The sequence below is a fragment of the Phoxinus phoxinus genome, assembly GCF_949152265.1.
Source record: "Phoxinus phoxinus genome assembly, chromosome: 24".
NCBI lineage: Eukaryota > Metazoa > Chordata > Actinopteri > Cypriniformes > Leuciscidae > Phoxinus > Phoxinus phoxinus.
This window is the reverse complement of record NC_136899.1, coordinates 8,222,753-8,240,037: the sequence shown is the minus strand read 5'-3', so window position 1 is coordinate 8,240,037 and position 17,285 is coordinate 8,222,753. Positions and strand designations below refer to the sequence as shown.

The window sequence follows — 17,285 nt, the reverse complement described above, 5'->3', positions numbered from 1 at the left end:
TACCATCCATGAGTTTCTCATTAAAACATTTCAGTTACCCTCTGGGTAGCTGGCATTAGCAATAATTCGGCACAACCGATTCGATAACGACAACAAAGGAGTACTGACAGCTCGACAGATCATTACAATTGCTCTGAGGAAATGATGGAGACTAATAGAGCAAAACATCTGATTATCCAATGCCATTAGCACAAATGCCTAAGAATTTATGTTACCTAGATAACATCAGCTCTCTTCAAAGAAGAGAGTTAGTGGACAGGGGAGAACCTAAAGAACAAAGCTGGTGTACTAGACATGATAAAACAGGATGAGAATGAGCAATAGCTGTACTAACGTCAGTGCAGTGACAAGTAACTTAAGGCCCTGAGATACTCACAGCAAAGTTATTTTTCATTCACTACTTACTTGGGGATAAAGAGAAGTTCAAAACATCCGACCATACTTCTGAGAATGGCGTAAAGATGAAAAAATAAATATGTGCTGCACGCTTTCCTCTCAATAAAAAAAAAAAATGGAGAAAAAATAAATGACAGTGGTGAGAAAACAGCAGTAATGAAAGCATCTGTTCATAGTGCCATGCACCAGCTCTGCAATTCAGCGCTCGTCACCATACATTTATTTATATCGCACTTTATACAATAGCCTAATTTACAGCAAGCAGCTTTACAGTATTGAACATGATAAACAGTGTCAGTGTCGCTTTCAATTAGAACCACTACATCAATGTCAACGTGTGTTCGTGTTTTTACTCGTGTCTGACCTCGATGGACTAAACAGAAAAAATGAACTGGTCAGATTTCCATGACAAAGAAGGCGGAGCCTCAGAGCACACCTGTAATCAACATGGACCAATGGTAGCTCAAAGGTGTTTACCGGCCGAAGCAAACTTTTCCAGAAAGTTCACTTTAGTAAGCTATTTCGAACTTCTGAAACGCATTCTGAATTAACTTTGTTTTGGCTTGACTTTGTTCTAAATGACATCACACCAGTTTGTTTGCTATGCTAGCTACAAAAGCTATTCCCAACGTACAATAACAATCAAGCATTAATTATTTGTGTGATGTATTGAATTGATAAATGTTAGATAGGCTACCAAATTTCTTTAAATGTGTCATAGCTGAGTGAGGACATCTACACCAACAAATTAAGTGCAAATTGCTACCTCAATTTTGTTGAGAAGATCCTACAGGTTTGTTTTTACAGTGTACCCACAAGCACTGCATTCTTTTAATGTTTGAGTTTGGGGCCAAAGGGCTGTAGGGTTGGGAGGGGTCAGGGTATGCCTGTGTGTTTTAATGGGGGTGCGGGATGCTGACAAATCCGTGCTCACACTGTGGTCAAGATACCACCACAGAAATGTGCATTTCCTTCACAGGACATAATTTAAAGCATCACTTACAATAAAACTTCAGTGCATATTAGTCAGCAAACCCCTGTGTTTGACATAAACCATCTGAAACGGGGCTGAGTCTCTATGAAGTTTACACGGACTGCAGTAAAGTTTAAAACCTTCACTACAGAACATCATTTTCACTTTTTTTACTCTATAAATGCTACAGCAATGACTTAAAGGAGAGAAATCAAACTTGACGCCAAGGCTGGAGTCTCTAAAGTCTACAGGGCAGCTTTCTGCACCTCAAGATTCGCTCTGGAATGTCAGATGACGTCATGTATTTGGGATCGGGTTTCCTCTTGACTAAAAGATCCGGTCTACAATATGATCCACAATCCATATTTGTGTTGTTCTAAAACACTACAAAAACAGATTTTGTGACACACTGTTTTTTTCTTTCGCAACTGTTTACATTTTGAACACTATCATTCCCAAAGGAAACGGGTATAACAAAGTGTCAACACTGCAACATTTGAACACTCCCCTTCTAATCAATGAAGCTGTCTACTTAGGGAGTCTAACTCATTTCGATTCGGTTCAACGAAGCGATTCCGAGACTCTTTTATAGCGTGACATAATTGTGTCATGTGATTTCATAAAAACAACTCTGTTTTGTATCTGCATTGATTAAACAGACACAATTAACTCAGAAACATTTCCAAATTCCAATGTTTATATGTGTGTGTGTGTGTGTGTGTGTGTGTGTGTGTGTGATCTCTTAGGAAGTTTACATCCCATCAATCAAATCCTCAAAACGCTCCAAATATTGTACAGTCAGCTCCATCGTCTCAGTTTAATGAGTGTATTTTGGAATCGAGAACAGTTCAGAACAAATCGTTCAGTGCTGCCAATAATACTAACTAAGATATTTTAAGCTTACTTACGAGAAACGCAGCTCTGACTGTTTTTGTGAACAGGTTCAACCGATTCATTGAAAAGATTCGACTCAAAAGAACGCTACAAGTTCACACAGCTTCCCTTTAGAACGCTGTGTAGACAACTTTGTTAATGGCAAATGACAATGTATACGGAACTGGATTTTATGTATACAATATAGCCTACAGCATGCGTCATCGGCTACTCATTGCAATGACGTAAAAACCAGGAGTTAAAATTTATATTATTCGCGTGACGCTTAAGCAAACAACTTGATGCTGGGAATTGACGTGTCACTTTCCAAACGTCTTTGGCATCTTTACCCGACTTATTCTTAAATAAAAATGTGTCATGTATAAGACCTAACGAAATGCGAGATGATTATATTATACAAACAGGCCCCCGTGTTGATGGAAAAAAAACGTTTCGTAACGAATCGGTATCGAATTCCAGAATTTTTCGAGAAAGATTCAGTGCAGAATCACTAAGCCTCCTCTTTTAATTATCACTTGGACATTACTCGTGTTGTGAAAGTTAATTTTTTTGATAAAGCAGTGTTAATGAGGATAACGAGTTATTACTTTTTTCCAGCATAAAAAAAAACACACAAGATGCACATAGCCTAATTGCAGTAGCCTATTACTCAAAATAAAGTCATGTAAAATCGAAGTAAATCAGCTCACGCAAATGTTTATGTGTTTAAACACGAAGTTTCGTTTAGGTTTCGTTTCGTTTCCCATTAAATTCAAGACTTCCCTTTCCCATCAATGAGGCAACCGGCTCGCGCTTTTCTGCAACTTGAAACTTTTCGAAACAATGTCTCCGCGCGCTTCGTAAAATACATTACTTTGAAGGAAAAACTCGTCCACTTACCTTGGATTCAGTAAATCTTGCTAATTAACACTTTAGTCCCTAAATGCCCGAAATAGAAAGCATGTCATTCCGTTGCTGCGAAGTCCACGGTGGACCAGACCAGACCAGTGTGGAATTCCGCCATGTCAATTATGTGGAAGCGCACATGGGGGTGTAGAACCGGGTTTACCGTATTACACCAAATACTCTCCCGATCCATTCCAGCAGCAACCGCATCCGTAGAAATGTCTGATGATGATGCAGATAAAGGGGATGTTACGAGAGATTGTCCTGTTAAGATAAATTAGTCTCGACCAGGCCAGCGTGAAAGCAATATATTTTTTAGAAATGTTCTTAAACTAGCTCTCTTGTGGAAATGTGACTAGCTCGAAATAGATATAAGTTGAAGACATTTTTTTAAATAAATAATTTTATATTATACAATACACATTAATATGTATTTATTTATAATATGATTTAGGAGGCAACTTAACTTATATGCAACTTAATAATAATACGTGTAATAATAATAATAATAATAATAATTATTATTATTATTATATATATATTTTTTTAATGCAAAGCATAACTCATGTAAGACGCATTACTGGTTTAAAAGTCATGTGCTTTATCCACAAACGTATTAAGTTCCTTTTTGTAGGTTCCACATCCTCAAATATAATACACAGGAATTTGTTTATGGAATCTGTCTATAATTTCACACTGCCATTATCATATTCCATACACATACTGTTTTATAATCGTGCATTGGTTATCTTAAATGTTCATCTAATATTGTATTATTATGACATTCTAAACTCACGAATCAACGTTTTTGAAACACTTTTTATTTGCCTGATTTGTAGGTCAAATGAGGAATCTTGCTTTTGCTTGCCATAATAATGTGATTGACGTTTGCGTGATATGAGTGAACAGCTACAGTAATGTATTTTTGGGCTTTAAAAAATGCTATTTAGCCTAATTAAGTTTAAAAAAAGATTTCCTATATTTCTATAGCTAGAAGTGTGGGTATTATGGGGTGACCATATTATAAAGATGAACTACAGCGCCACTTAGTGGTCATTAACATTACAGTAACCAGATCACATCTCGTATTTAAAACAGATTTGTTCAGTCTGGAATCAACCAATTGAAGCGTAAACTATCAGGACATTAATAATCTCTTTAAAAAAAGCAGCATTATCAAGATGACTTATATTACACATAATTATGGGTCTATCTCTATATTATATATAGGCCTACTACTACTACTATCGTAGTAGTATAGCATTTTTTTTTATAAAAGTAGTAAAAGAGAAAAACATGTGTAGGCTGTATAGTTGGGCTGACATATGTCTGATATACAGTAGCCTACATTCCAATGTGACGTATGTAAACAACTGTTACTCAAAAAGTGCTGTTACAAGACTGAGTGTGAAGAATACTTCAAAATAAAAGTCTTCTAGCGGTGCAGAAAAGAAAAAAATCAACAAGAGATTTCGTTTGCTTAAACGTTCGTGTAAATATCGCTTAATTCGAAAAGTCATGAGTAGTGAAATGAATAGGCTACTAACCATCAACGAATAATTTAAAATGTACCAAGTTAAAAAAGATGGATTAGAGTTCTCATACCTGAGGACTTTTAATGTAAAAATGTGCTGTGATTTCAAAACCACTGCTCTCTGGGGTCAGATGAGGTATTACAACATCATACAGTCAGTCAGTCACTATGTCAACCCTGAGACCGGTATAGTTTTATAAGTTTCTTGTGTTTCTTTAACTTAACACATCATAATGCGGTCTATTTTGATCGTGGCGCTTTTACTGTCAATAGCAGCTGCTTATTATATTTATCTGCCTCTGCCCACCACTATTTCAGAGCCATGGAAACTCATGTTTATGGATGCAATATTGCGTGGTGTAATGCATGTGGTAAGCTTTTGCATTTGTTTCCATTATATAGAATATGCATTATATGTCATTTCAATGTGGATACAGTATTGAAGCATAGATAAAAGAGGGAGCTATGGCACTCAGTCAGAAATTGTTTAATATTACATTTTTTAAAAAAGTGAAATGCTTGAATAAACTATATACTATAACTATTTCTAAGAATAACTTTGATAACAAATATAAAATGCTACGATTTGTGTAAAAAAAATATGAGAAAATAAATTATTTGTAGATAGATTATTTGTCGTTTTTATTATATTTTTACTTCAAGTGTTTATTAAAATTTTTACTTGTATGATTGTTGCATTATGTTTTAAATATTGACCTCTGATGTGGGAAATGCCAAAATCACCAAACATTTAATGTTTTTAAATCTAATAACATTTCGTGCTTGGTTAATTTGAGTTAGATTACTATGTCTAATATCTTTCAATAATACAAAAAATGTGGGATTTGAGAAATCAAACTATCATAATAATCTTTAGGACCTTATCCTTGTGTCCCAAATGTAATTTTCTTAAAGAGATTTTCTGAGCCTTTTATGGTGTGTAACAATGACCACAATGGTGAAGTGATTTCACCAAGTACCACATGTTCCTGGATCAACATCTTTGTTAATCCTGGAACAACTTTCCAATCAACCAATCAGATTTGAGTGACAAGTTTACAGTTTATGTCAAGTTTAGGCTTAGAACCAGGGTGAGGTGACCGTGTAAAAATGATGCTCTCTAATCCTTCAAAATTTTAGGCTTTTTTAAATTTATTTTTATTTTTTACATAGAGCTTAGTTAGCTCGAGATCCTGGACTGAGCCGACCTTTCGATGTTATAAAGTACGCTGCGTAATGGGATTAAATTGGATTATTTATCGTTTCACCACTTTACTTCAATTAATTGAATATCACTTCAACAGAGTTTATGAAAATTTTGACTTCTGCATAATTGTTGTATTATCTTAATTATTGACTTCTGATATGGGAATTTTAAAAAATCACCAAACATTTTAATGTGTTTAAGTCTACTGACTTATCATGCTTGGTTAATTTTAGTTTGATTATATTATATCTAATATCTGTCAATAGTACAAATTAAAAATGTGGGATTTGAGCCTGTAATGCTTTTAGAAATGCAATAGTAAACTTCCATAGTCTTCCTTAGGACCTTCCTTATGTCCCTTCTAAAGAAATGGAATTTTCTTAAAGAGATTTTCAGACCCTTATAGGGTGTTTAACAATCCTGCTCTCTAATCCTTCTAACTTTTAGTACTTTTTCATAGAGCTTTTTAGCTCACGATCTTGGACTGAGTCGACCTTTCGATGTTGCTAAGTACGCTGCGTCATGGGATGAAATAAAGGGTCCACAGTCCAGCCCAGCCGTCCGGGTCACTGATACTCGTTTCGGAGGAGTGGAAGCACAAGTGTTTGAGTCCACTGCATCAGACCAGGAGCTGCATTTGAAAAGAGGTGTGGTCTATTTCCATGGAGGTGGATGGACGCTCGGCAGTGGAAGTAGGTTAAATGCATGTGATTTCACGTAAAGAAATCCGTTTAAAAATTAATGTTGTTGGCAGAAGAAGTGATAAAAAAATATTTTTTTCTTTAAAAGAGATGCAAACATATTTCCTTCAGTGCAGGACCATGGCTGAAGAGTTGGATGCGGTTGTAATATCAATTGAGTAAGCAATGCACGTTGTCTACTGTGTCTTTTTTATTGCTACATCCTAAAAAACCTACATTTTGTTAATTACTGACTGTCATTTGTATAATTTGTATGTTCAGGTACAGCCTGGCTCCAGATGCACGCTTCCCAGATCAGTATAATGAAGCCATTCAGGCCTCAAAACACATCCTGACAGCTGAGGTGTTGGGCCGGTACCACATAGACCCAAAAAGAGTGGCTGTGTCAGGTGACAGCGCCGGGGCCAACCTAGCCACCGCTGTGGTGCAACAGGTACGACAAATCCCTACAAATTCATTTTCAATATTGAGGAAAAGGAATCCACAACAGTGTTATTTTTATTTAATTTTAATAATATTTTCTAACACAAGTTAGATGAATTAACTAGTAAAGTAACGCACTACTATTAATTTACAACAAAATATCTGAGTTATTTTTTTAAATAAGTAATGCAAGTCCCATTTATTGACTGACAGCTTTCCTGTCTCCATTTTGAGAGAAATCAGAAGTAAAGGTGCGCTGTGTGAACATGATGCTTATTATAGTTCTAGACTAAATGTGAGCAAGCATTTACCCATCTCACTTGCACAAAAACAGATTCAGTCTTCCTAAAAATGTTATGCAAACATATATGAAATTACACAAATATTATTTTATGTATTTAATCTCACTTTATTAAAGGGATGGTTCACCCAACCATGAAAATTGTATCATCATTTACTCACCCTCAAGTTGTTTCAAACCTATAAACATTTCTTTTTTTCTGTTGAACATGAAAAAATATATTTTAAAGAATGTGGGTAACCATACAGTTGATGGGCCCCATTGACTTCCATAGTATTATTGTCCTATTATGCAAGTCAATGGGGTCCAACAACTGTATGATTACCGACGGGTTTGGAACAACTTGAGGGTGAGTAAATTATGACAATTTTCATTTTGGGAATATCTTTGATCCTGACCTTTGACTCAATTACAATTCAATACAATTCAACCTTACTAATAAGCAAAAATGACTTTAGATAAGCATCACATTTGTGTTTATTTTTTTATTGCTGAAGTAAGAGTGTTGAACTTTCTTCTCCTGTGTCCTATTCTTCTGCAATCCAGAATGGCAGCACAGCTGAAAGGTTTTTTGAGCTGTGCCCTCTAGTGTTCAGGCTTAAATTTACATTTCATTCATTCTGAGGGTTATTTATTTAGCTTTTGGTGTGAAAAAGCCTTAATTTGCCAAAAATAGTAATTATATATATATATTATTAAACTATATATTTTTTGTTATTAAAAACAAATAAGCAAGCCCAGCCCAGGTGAGAAAAAGTAATGCAAAAATAACGTAATGCATTACTTCCCATAAAAAGTAACTAAGTAACCCAATTAGTTACTTTTTACGGAGTAACACAATATTGTAATGCATTACTTTTAGAAGTAACTTTCCCCAACACTGTACATATTGCTCTTTAGGGTTCATTTATTTTTATTTCAGTTTTAGTTCGTTTTAGTTTTTATTTCCAGTTAATAGTTTTAGTTCAAGGCAGCATTTCTCATTTTCGTAGGCTTTATTTAAATTTTTCAACTATTATTTATATTTATTCCAATTAAAATAAAAGTTTTTAATAGTTTTAGTCTAAGAGGATCCACCCTGATCCACAATTACATGTATTTATCACTTTGTTCACAGATGGCTTTGGACAGAAGCATTCCTATTAAATTTAAAGTTCAGGCCCTTCTCTACCCCGTGCTTCAAGCCCTGGACTTCAACACACCTTCATACCAGGAGAACGCCCACATTCCCATCCTGCACCGTCCGATCATGGCCCGCTTTTGGCTGGAGTATCTAAACGGGGATCCAAGGCTTGTTACATCTTTGCTGGCAAACAACCACACGGCTCTGGATCAGGGCCAGGAGATGGCAGCGGCCAGAGCCAAGATCAACTGGACCAAGCTTCTTCCGGTGGCCTTTCAGAAGAACTATAAACCCGTGGTTCCGCTTCACGGAGACCCAGAGCTGGTGGAGAAACTGCCAGGCCTGCTGGATGTGAGAGCGGCACCTTTACTTGCTGAAACTGAAGTGCTGAAGGCCCTGCCGCCCGCCTACATCATGACCTGTGAGCACGACGTGCTGAGAGACGACGGACTCATGTACGCCACACGACTGGAAGAAGCCGGAGTCCACGTCACCGTTGATCACTATGAAGACGGCTTCCATGGATGCCTTAGCTTCGCTTTCGGGCCCTTTCGATTCTCTGTGGGGTTTCGAAGTTTTAGGAACTACATCCGTTGGTTGAAGGAGAACCTCTAGCAGAGCTAAAGTATTCCGTTGTTTTGTTAAATATATTTTGATTTTTAAACATTCTCAAATTTTTAGTTTTTAAATTTAAAATGCTATGCAACATGTCAATGCAACTGATTATTTGTGAAGAATTGAATGGGAATGAAAGCGCAGTGATCAGGCTCAAAGCTACTGAAATAATGTTTCAATAACAATATTCTATTGTTTCAGTAGCAGTGGGCCTAAGCTGCAATACTTTGTATTACATGGATAATGCCACATAATGCGAAATGATCCTGATTATACAAATATGATAAATAATTCTGCAGTGTGACCAAAAAAATAGACAATTTGTATGTATATATATATGTGTGTGTGTGTGTGTGTGTGAGTGTGTGTGTTTTGTGTATATGTACATATATAAAATTATGTGTATATATATAATATATATATACACAGTACAGTGTGTATATATATATATATACACACACACATGTATATACACGCATATACATATATATATATATATATATATATATATATATACATATGAATATATATATATATATATATATATATATATATATATATATATATATAGGTTTAATTTCTTGTTTTTCCAAATGTTCCATAAGCAGATGGGAAGACAAGTTAGTTCATGTCTCTCACACTCAAGATTTGCAGTGGTGTGCATTTTTGTGTATGCGCACACACAAGCATGCAATTGTGCTCTCTGGCCTAGTTTTGTGCAGCTGCATCTGGGCGTGAAGTCTGCACAGATGCACATCACCATGCCTCACATATCTTAGTGAATAATACATTCTGAATGCATGCATTTATTTCCTTGGGAAATAAACCATTGGTATCACTGATTTTCAGTGGAATCTGTGAAACAGAACAAAATAATCTGCAAAATGGTTAAATACCAATTCATATGAATGAATTCAAAATAAATCACATTACATTTATCACAGTACATTTTATTCAAGATACCAGCATTTAAAAAATCATTTTAAACCATATAAATCATGTGCTTTGTCCACAAAATGATTGCAGGTTTCACATTCTCAGGCATGGCATACTGTACTTTGTTTTGGACTGTTTATGTCAGTACATTTCATAATTTCCCACTGTGTCATCATCATGCAATGTAAAATGATGTGTTATATGTCATATTTATTAATATAGTATATACGAATATGTTTGATATCCTAAGATCATTAATGAAAGTAAAGTGAAGAGACAAATCAAAGGCCTTGTCTTGTTTTAATTATTTTGTTTGAATTATGCTTTAAACAACAAAACATTACAACATATGATTTGGAGCCAGGGTAGCAAAGAACACAGAAATTAAAAGATAAATAAGAAAAAAAGATTCACAAAAATGCAAGACCTTTGTATCATTCAAAGCTTTTGAGGACAGTACACAAATGAACATGAATGATGTCTTAATAGCTTTTCCATTAGTACTAGATTAGTAGAAAAGTCATTTTCTAATTCTTTAGTTTAAGGAATACTGAGAAAGGGGGCTTTTTGTTAGGGAACTTACACTTATGAATGTGAAATTTGACTAATAAGATTAACGGATTAATTACAAAAGCCTCCTAATTCACATTTTTATCACTTTAAATATCCAACAATTACACTTAAGAAAAAATGAAGAGTACCTTTTCCTTAAAAGACACCTCCATAACTTTTTCACATGACTACAATGCCAGAAAATGTGGGTTACTGTTTCCAAGTGCCGCTAACAGAAGAAGTTTTTTTTTTTTTTATAAAAACAAAATTTTAACCAATTAATTTTGAGGGTATCATCCGCTTTTAATTGAATTTATAACAACAGATTCACGAATGTAATGCACACGATTCTTCCATAGAAAATGAAATGAAATATGATCAATAGTTTTGACAGTTTTATTGTCTAAATGTATAGATGAACCAGTAGGTTAGTCTAGAAATCCCTTCTGCTTTTGACAGAAGAACTCCACCTTTAAGGGACATGCCCCTTAATAACAATAGGTTCAATTTGTTTTTAATCTTTTCAAAGGCAGGATTAAAATGCAGAGAAACTCTATCTTGTTCATTTTTCGAGACAACATCTCCTAAATAATTAACAGCTTCTTTAACAGGGACACCATCCATAGATAGCCTACAAAGGAGGAGCTTTGCTGCAAGGCTAATATTTCAATGTGACAGACATTTCAAAATAAAAGTCTGTCTATATGCCGAATCCAGAGGAGAAGAAACAACAATAAAACCATTAACAGAAAAAATAAAAGAATAATAAAAACTCAAAAACCACTGCAGTGAAATATAAACAATAACTTAATTTATTGACAAGAGGACTTTTAATATAAAAGGCTTGCTGTGATTTCATAATCTATAGAGTGTGAAATCAGGTGAAGTGTCATAAAGGACTGCATGACATGTGTGCAGCGGTAATTTTAATGCTCTTTTAACATAATTAATAATGAGGTCCATTTTGATCGGGACGATTTTACTGTCAATAGCAGCTGCTTATTATATGTATCTGCCTCTGCCCAGCACTATATCAGAGCCATGGAAACTCATGTTTATGGATGCTATGATACGTGGCACGATGCATTTGGTAAGATTTTGCATTGAAATACATATTCATATAAATGTAATTCACACACACACACACACACACACACACACACACACACACACACACACACACACACACACACAGGATATATATATATATATATATATATATATATATATATATATATATATATATATATGCATTTATGTCATGCATTTATGCATTTATATATATATGCATTTATGTCATGCAATAATGTCATGCATTTATATATATATATATATATATATATATATATATATATATATATAAATCCTGCTACCTAATTTTTGCAACTGTATATATAGTAGCCTATACACACACACACACACACACACACACACACACACACACACATACACACACACACACACATATATATATATATATATATATATATATATATATATATATATATATATATATATATATATATATATATATATATATGCCTATATAATACACAGTTACAATGAGGTAGCAGGATTTATGGGTTTTTCTAAACAGTTCTGCTGACAAAAACTCTTTTATTTTTTTTGTAGAGTTTTTTAGCTCATGACCTTGGACTAAGTTCCCCGTTCGGTTTTGTAAAGTACTATTCGTCTAGGGAGGATGTAAAAAGTAATCAGTCCAGCCCAACCGTCCGGATCACAGAGGCTTCATTTGGAGGAGTGGAAGCGCTAGTATTCGAGTCGACTGCTGAAGGGCAGGAGCAGCGCTTGAAAAGAGGCGTGGTCTATATCCATGGAGGTGGATGGACACTCTGTAGCACAAGTAGGTGATAGATTGTTAATGTTAAGTTGCATACAGCATGTAAGGCAAGCATTTTGTTGAATGCATTAGAAGGTTTAGACAGAGGGAGCGAGAAAAAGAGATTTGCTCAGCAGTCTCGAAGCACCCTCATGTGGTAGAGAAAGGAACACTTCTCAGGTTAAAGACACCATGAAATAAATTCATGGTGAGTGAGTGACTTTATGAAATCACCATGACAGTTCTTTTTTTATGGAATATTGCTGTATTTATTATAAATGATCTATCCAGAGTTGGGGTAAGGGGTAAAAACCAAAACATGTCACTGTTTTATGGATTTCTTAACCTATTCTATGGATGTTTTGACCTCCATGTCTCCCCGCCAGTCACATGACTGAAAACTATGAATAGGGAATAAATGATTATCACAACTTCCTGTTCATGCCAACTTTAAACGTTTCATGACACTTGTGATGTTTTCATTAACTGTTTTGGTGATATTATCTATGGTTTAATGCCTGCGTCCGTGTGCTATCGGGAATTTTCTACTTCCTACTTCTGAAGTTGTGATTAGGAGCTTGTTGTGTTCAAGTGCTTTCTTGTCAGAAAGAATAAGAATCACAGATGACACCAGGTTTAGTATTTCTTGGGGACATCTTATTAAAGCCAAAATGTACTGAAGAAATATAGTGTCCCATTCATTAATTCCAATAGCAGCATAACATCTTTAATTGCTCTCTCTGTCTTCAAAGAGATGAAACCATATTACCTTCAGTGCATGGCGATGGCTGAAGAGTTGGATGCAGTCGTAATATCTGTTGAGTAAGCAATGTTGCACATTTTTTGTAGATCTTGCATATGGTTTTTGCATTATCAAAGGCCTTAATTACCAGTTTTAACTTGTACATTTTGTTTTATTTTGTATGTTCAGGTACAGGCTGGCTCCAGATGGACGTTTCCCAGATCAGTATAATGATGTTTTTCAGGCCTCAAAACACATCCTGACAGCTGAGGTGTTGGGCCGGTACTCTATAGACATGAAAAGAGTGGCTGTGTCAGGTGACAGCGCGGGAGGGAACCTTGCCGCTGCTGTGGCGCAACAGGTACGAGAAATCCCTGAGAGTATATATATATATATATATATCACACACACACACACAAACACATTATTAATTTAATATATAAATTACATATATATATACACACACACACACACACACAAACAGACACACACACACACAGACCACTTTATTAGGTACAAATGTTCAATTGCTTGTTAACGCAATCTAATCAGCCAATCACATGGCAGTAACTCAATGCATTATGGCATGTAGACGTGGTCAAGATGATTTGCTGAAGTTCAAAGTGAGCATCAGAATTGGGAAGAAAGGTGGTGTAAGTGACTTTGAACGTGGCATGGTTGCCAGACGGGCTGGTCTGAGTATTTCAGAAACTGCTGATCCACTGGGATTTTCACGCACAACCATTTCTAGGGTTTACAGAGAATGGTCAGAAAAAGTGGCCAGACTGGTTTGAGCTGATAGAAAGGCAACAGTAACTCAAATAACCACTCGTTACGACCGACCGAGATCTGCAGAAGAGCATGGTGTGGAGGGTATTTTCTTGGCACACTTTGGGCCTCTTAGTACCAATTGAGCATCGTTGAAACACCACAGCCTACTTGAGTATTGTTGCTGACCATGCATCTCTTCATGACCACAGTTTACCATCTTCTGATGGCTACTTCCAGCAGGATAACACACCATGTCACAAAGCTCAAAGGATGTCAACATGGTTTCATGACAATGAGTTGACTAAATGACCTCCACAGTCACCGGATCTCAATCCAGTAGACTTAGAGCAATGGAATGGGAGATTCGCATCAAGTGCAGCCGAAAAAAAAATCTGCAACAAATGCGTGATCCTATCATGGACCAAAACCTCTGAGGAATGTTTCCAGCACCTTGTTGAATCTATGCCACGAAGTTTCTCTCTCTCTCGCTATCTAAACAAATACTGCAAATGTTTTGTTTACTAGAGTGTGTTATTAGAGGGTGTTCATCACAAAAGATGGCTAATAATCACATTTATTTATCTCTTTGTTCACAGATGGCTTTGGACAGTAGCGTTCCTATTAAATTTAAAGTTCAGGCCCTGGTCTACCCCGCGCTTCAAGCCCTGGACTTCAACACACCTTCATACCAGCAGAACGCCCACATTCCCATCCTGCACCGTCCGATCATGGCCCGCTTTTGGCTGGAGTATCTAAACGGGGATCCAAGGCTTGTTACATCTTTGCTGGCAAACAACCACACGGCTCTGGATCAGGGCCAGGAGATGGCAGCGGCCAGAGCCAAGATCAACTGGACCAAGCTTCTTCCGGTGGCCTTTCAGAAGAACTATAAACCCGTGGTTCCGCTTCACGGAGACCCAGAGCTGGTGGAGAAGCTGCCAGGCCTGCTGGATGTGAGAGCGGCACCTTTACTTGCTGAAACTGAAGTGCTGAAGGCCCTGCCGCCCGCCTACATCATGACCTGTGAGCACGACGTGCTGAGAGACGACGGACTCATGTACGCCACACGACTGGAAGAAGCCGGAGTCCACGTCACCGTTGATCACTATGAAGACGGCTTCCATGGATGCCTTAGCTTCGCTTTCGGGCCCATTCAATTCTCTATTGGAAAACGAAGTCTTAGGAACTACATCCATTGGCTCAAGGAGAACCTTTAAAGAAACGTACTACAGAGCCGACATTTCGGAAAATAATGTGAAATATATTTTGATTTTAAAATAGATTTTTAAATTTAGCATGCAGTGAAATATGAAAATGCTACAAAGATCTGAACAGGCACAGTTTTTGTATCAGTGGGTTCAGGAGCGGCTGTATTGGTATGTGAAAAGTGTTACATACACATTTAAATACAGGGAATTTATAGTCAAATTTAATTTAATGTGCAAATGATTTATGCATTGTAGAGTTTGGGGACTTGGACTCGGACTGCAATTAGGAATGAACTCGGACGCGGACGCACTCAAACTTGACACTGACTCGAACTTTAAGTAACAACATAAAATGAAGATGACAAGACATTATTAAATATCTCCCACTTAAACTCATTTGGTTTAGGACTTGTACTTGACTCGGACTCGACAAGGTGGACTCGGACCCAACACTAACAACGGGTATAAATCATAAATTGAACACTGAAGCTTATATTATAGTTAATTTGCATAAAGATAAATACTTTAAATGTACTATAATATACCAAAGAAATAATATAATGTTGACATTTTGACAATTAAACACTGGACTGAAACTAGTTTTGCATATACATAAACACTTAAATTAAATGGGATTGTGATTATAATAGTAAAAGTAAAAATAGTTATGTTGTCAAGGGAAAAAGTAGTTTTACTTTTCAAAAACAAACGAATAATAATAATATGTCATTTTTGGCTTGACAGAGCTTTCAGGGACAGACATTATTTTAGACAGCATGTTCACAAAAAAATGTGAATGCCATACAATCTTTTCTCGAAGCATATCAACATGTAACGTATTTGTCTGTTAAAATACAACACCACTGGGAAAATGTTTCTTACTCTTTCTGGGAATTGCAACTTCTCTGGCAGTTTCTTTGCTGCTGGCAGTCAGCAGTTTTGACAAAAGGGAATTTCCTAAAAACCGGCGGTGTGGTGGTTTAATGAAACACGAGCTGGAAGGGAGTATTCGAGGGAAGATATCCGTCAGTGTTGGCTCATGGGAAACGCCGGGGGATCAGATAAGTGCGGTGGAATGCGGCTCTCACTGTTTTTCTCACCTGTGAGACCTTTAACTATTACTGCACCTTTGGCTCTTTCCTCTAATTGAGAGTGTGGGGACAATAATCGATTTCTGTTGACGTTTTACAGGCACTACCATCATTCTCAGGGGAAAACGCATAAAAGAAGGATCTGAAAACCACTTTTTAAGCAGTTGATCTTTGTAATACACCCATATTTATTGCCATTATTGTTTTGTAACCATTCTGACTGCCAGTTTAGAAACTGATACTACTATCTTCTCTCAAGTATGATGAGTATGTGAGTCACTGTAGGTTGTAATCATGTTTCTTTTGAAGCTGTGTAAAAATATAACCATTTTTTTGGCTACACAATAAACCACTGACGATGACTTGTTTTTTGACTTGTACACAAAAGATGCCACTGTTCTCCAGCACTGGCCATCGGAAAGAAAAATAACAAAAAGAAAACACAATCTGTAATATCAGAAATTAAACGGAGAACAAATGAAGTGTCTAAAATAAAAGACCTATGCAATTTCACATTTGTCTCCTCTGAGATCTTGTTGTAAACAATGCAGATTGAACCAAAAAAAGATTTCAATCAACTAAAATATTTCTCATCTGAGTAATTACCTGAGCTATCCACATTTTTTATTACTTAATTTAAATTTTATATTAAGTAGTGCTGTCAAATTGATTAATGTGATTAATTGCATCTAACAAACGTTTGTGTATATGTTGTGTGTGTGTGTATATATATATATATATATATATATATATATATATATATATATAAAATATGTACAATACATAAATTAATACAATTAAAATGAATGCTGTCAAATCGATTAATCTCACATAAAAGTTAGCTTATATGTGTGTGTGTGTGTGTGTGTGTGTGTGTGTATATATATATATATATATAGTCACACATATTTACAAACTATTGTTAGATTTGATTAATCGTCTTGACAGCACTAATTTTAATTTGATTAATTTATGTATTGTACATATTTAATTGTTTTTATAAAATTTGATATTTAGATCAAGTGGTAGAAAATTAACACATTAGCGAAAGCAATACTAAGGTCATGAGAATATATATATATATATATATATA

General features: G+C 35.7%; 2 protein-coding genes across 4 annotated transcripts in view; one reads left to right on the top strand and one right to left on the bottom strand.

Moving 5' to 3' along the window:
• Positions 1–3,360, bottom strand: part of fndc3bb (fibronectin type III domain containing 3Bb) — a 61,835-nt gene extending 58,475 nt beyond the window's left edge. For 2 of the 3 annotated variants that reach the window (XM_079601830.1, XM_079601832.1), the window contains exon 1: positions 3,022–3,295. The gene's annotated coding sequence lies outside the window, so the exon portion shown is untranslated. Of the gene's footprint in view, positions 1–3,021 lie in introns of all 3 variants that reach the window. The other variant, XM_079601831.1, reaches the window with a different exon arrangement.
• A 1,484-nt stretch (positions 3,361–4,844) lies between these two features.
• LOC306992686 (uncharacterized protein) lies at positions 4,845–16,553 on the top strand. Its single transcript, XM_079601816.1, has 11 exons — positions 4,845–5,053; positions 6,350–6,581; positions 6,679–6,748; positions 6,852–7,023; positions 8,432–9,051; positions 9,254–9,281; positions 11,487–11,630; positions 12,173–12,404; positions 13,133–13,202; positions 13,312–13,483; positions 14,490–16,553. Exons 1-11 carry the CDS (start codon positions 4,916–4,918, stop codon positions 15,108–15,110), a joined length of 2,499 nt encoding a protein of 832 aa, XP_079457942.1. The 5' UTR covers positions 4,845–4,915; the 3' UTR covers positions 15,111–16,553.
• Positions 16,554–17,285: the final 732 nt, after the last annotated feature.

Bases quoted from the DNA above. Each gene is read 5' to 3' on its own strand.
- LOC306992686 (XM_079601816.1), top strand. From the start codon at position 4,916: ATGCGGTCTATTTTGATCGTGGCGCTTTTACTGTCAATAGCAGCTGCT. The intron at 7,024-8,431 runs GTACGACAAATC...CTTTGTTCACAG, and splicing joins CCACCGCTGTGGTGCAACAG to ATGGCTTTGGACAGAAGCAT. The intron at 13,203-13,311 runs GTAAGCAATGTT...TTGTATGTTCAG, and splicing joins GCAGTCGTAATATCTGTTGA to GTACAGGCTGGCTCCAGATG.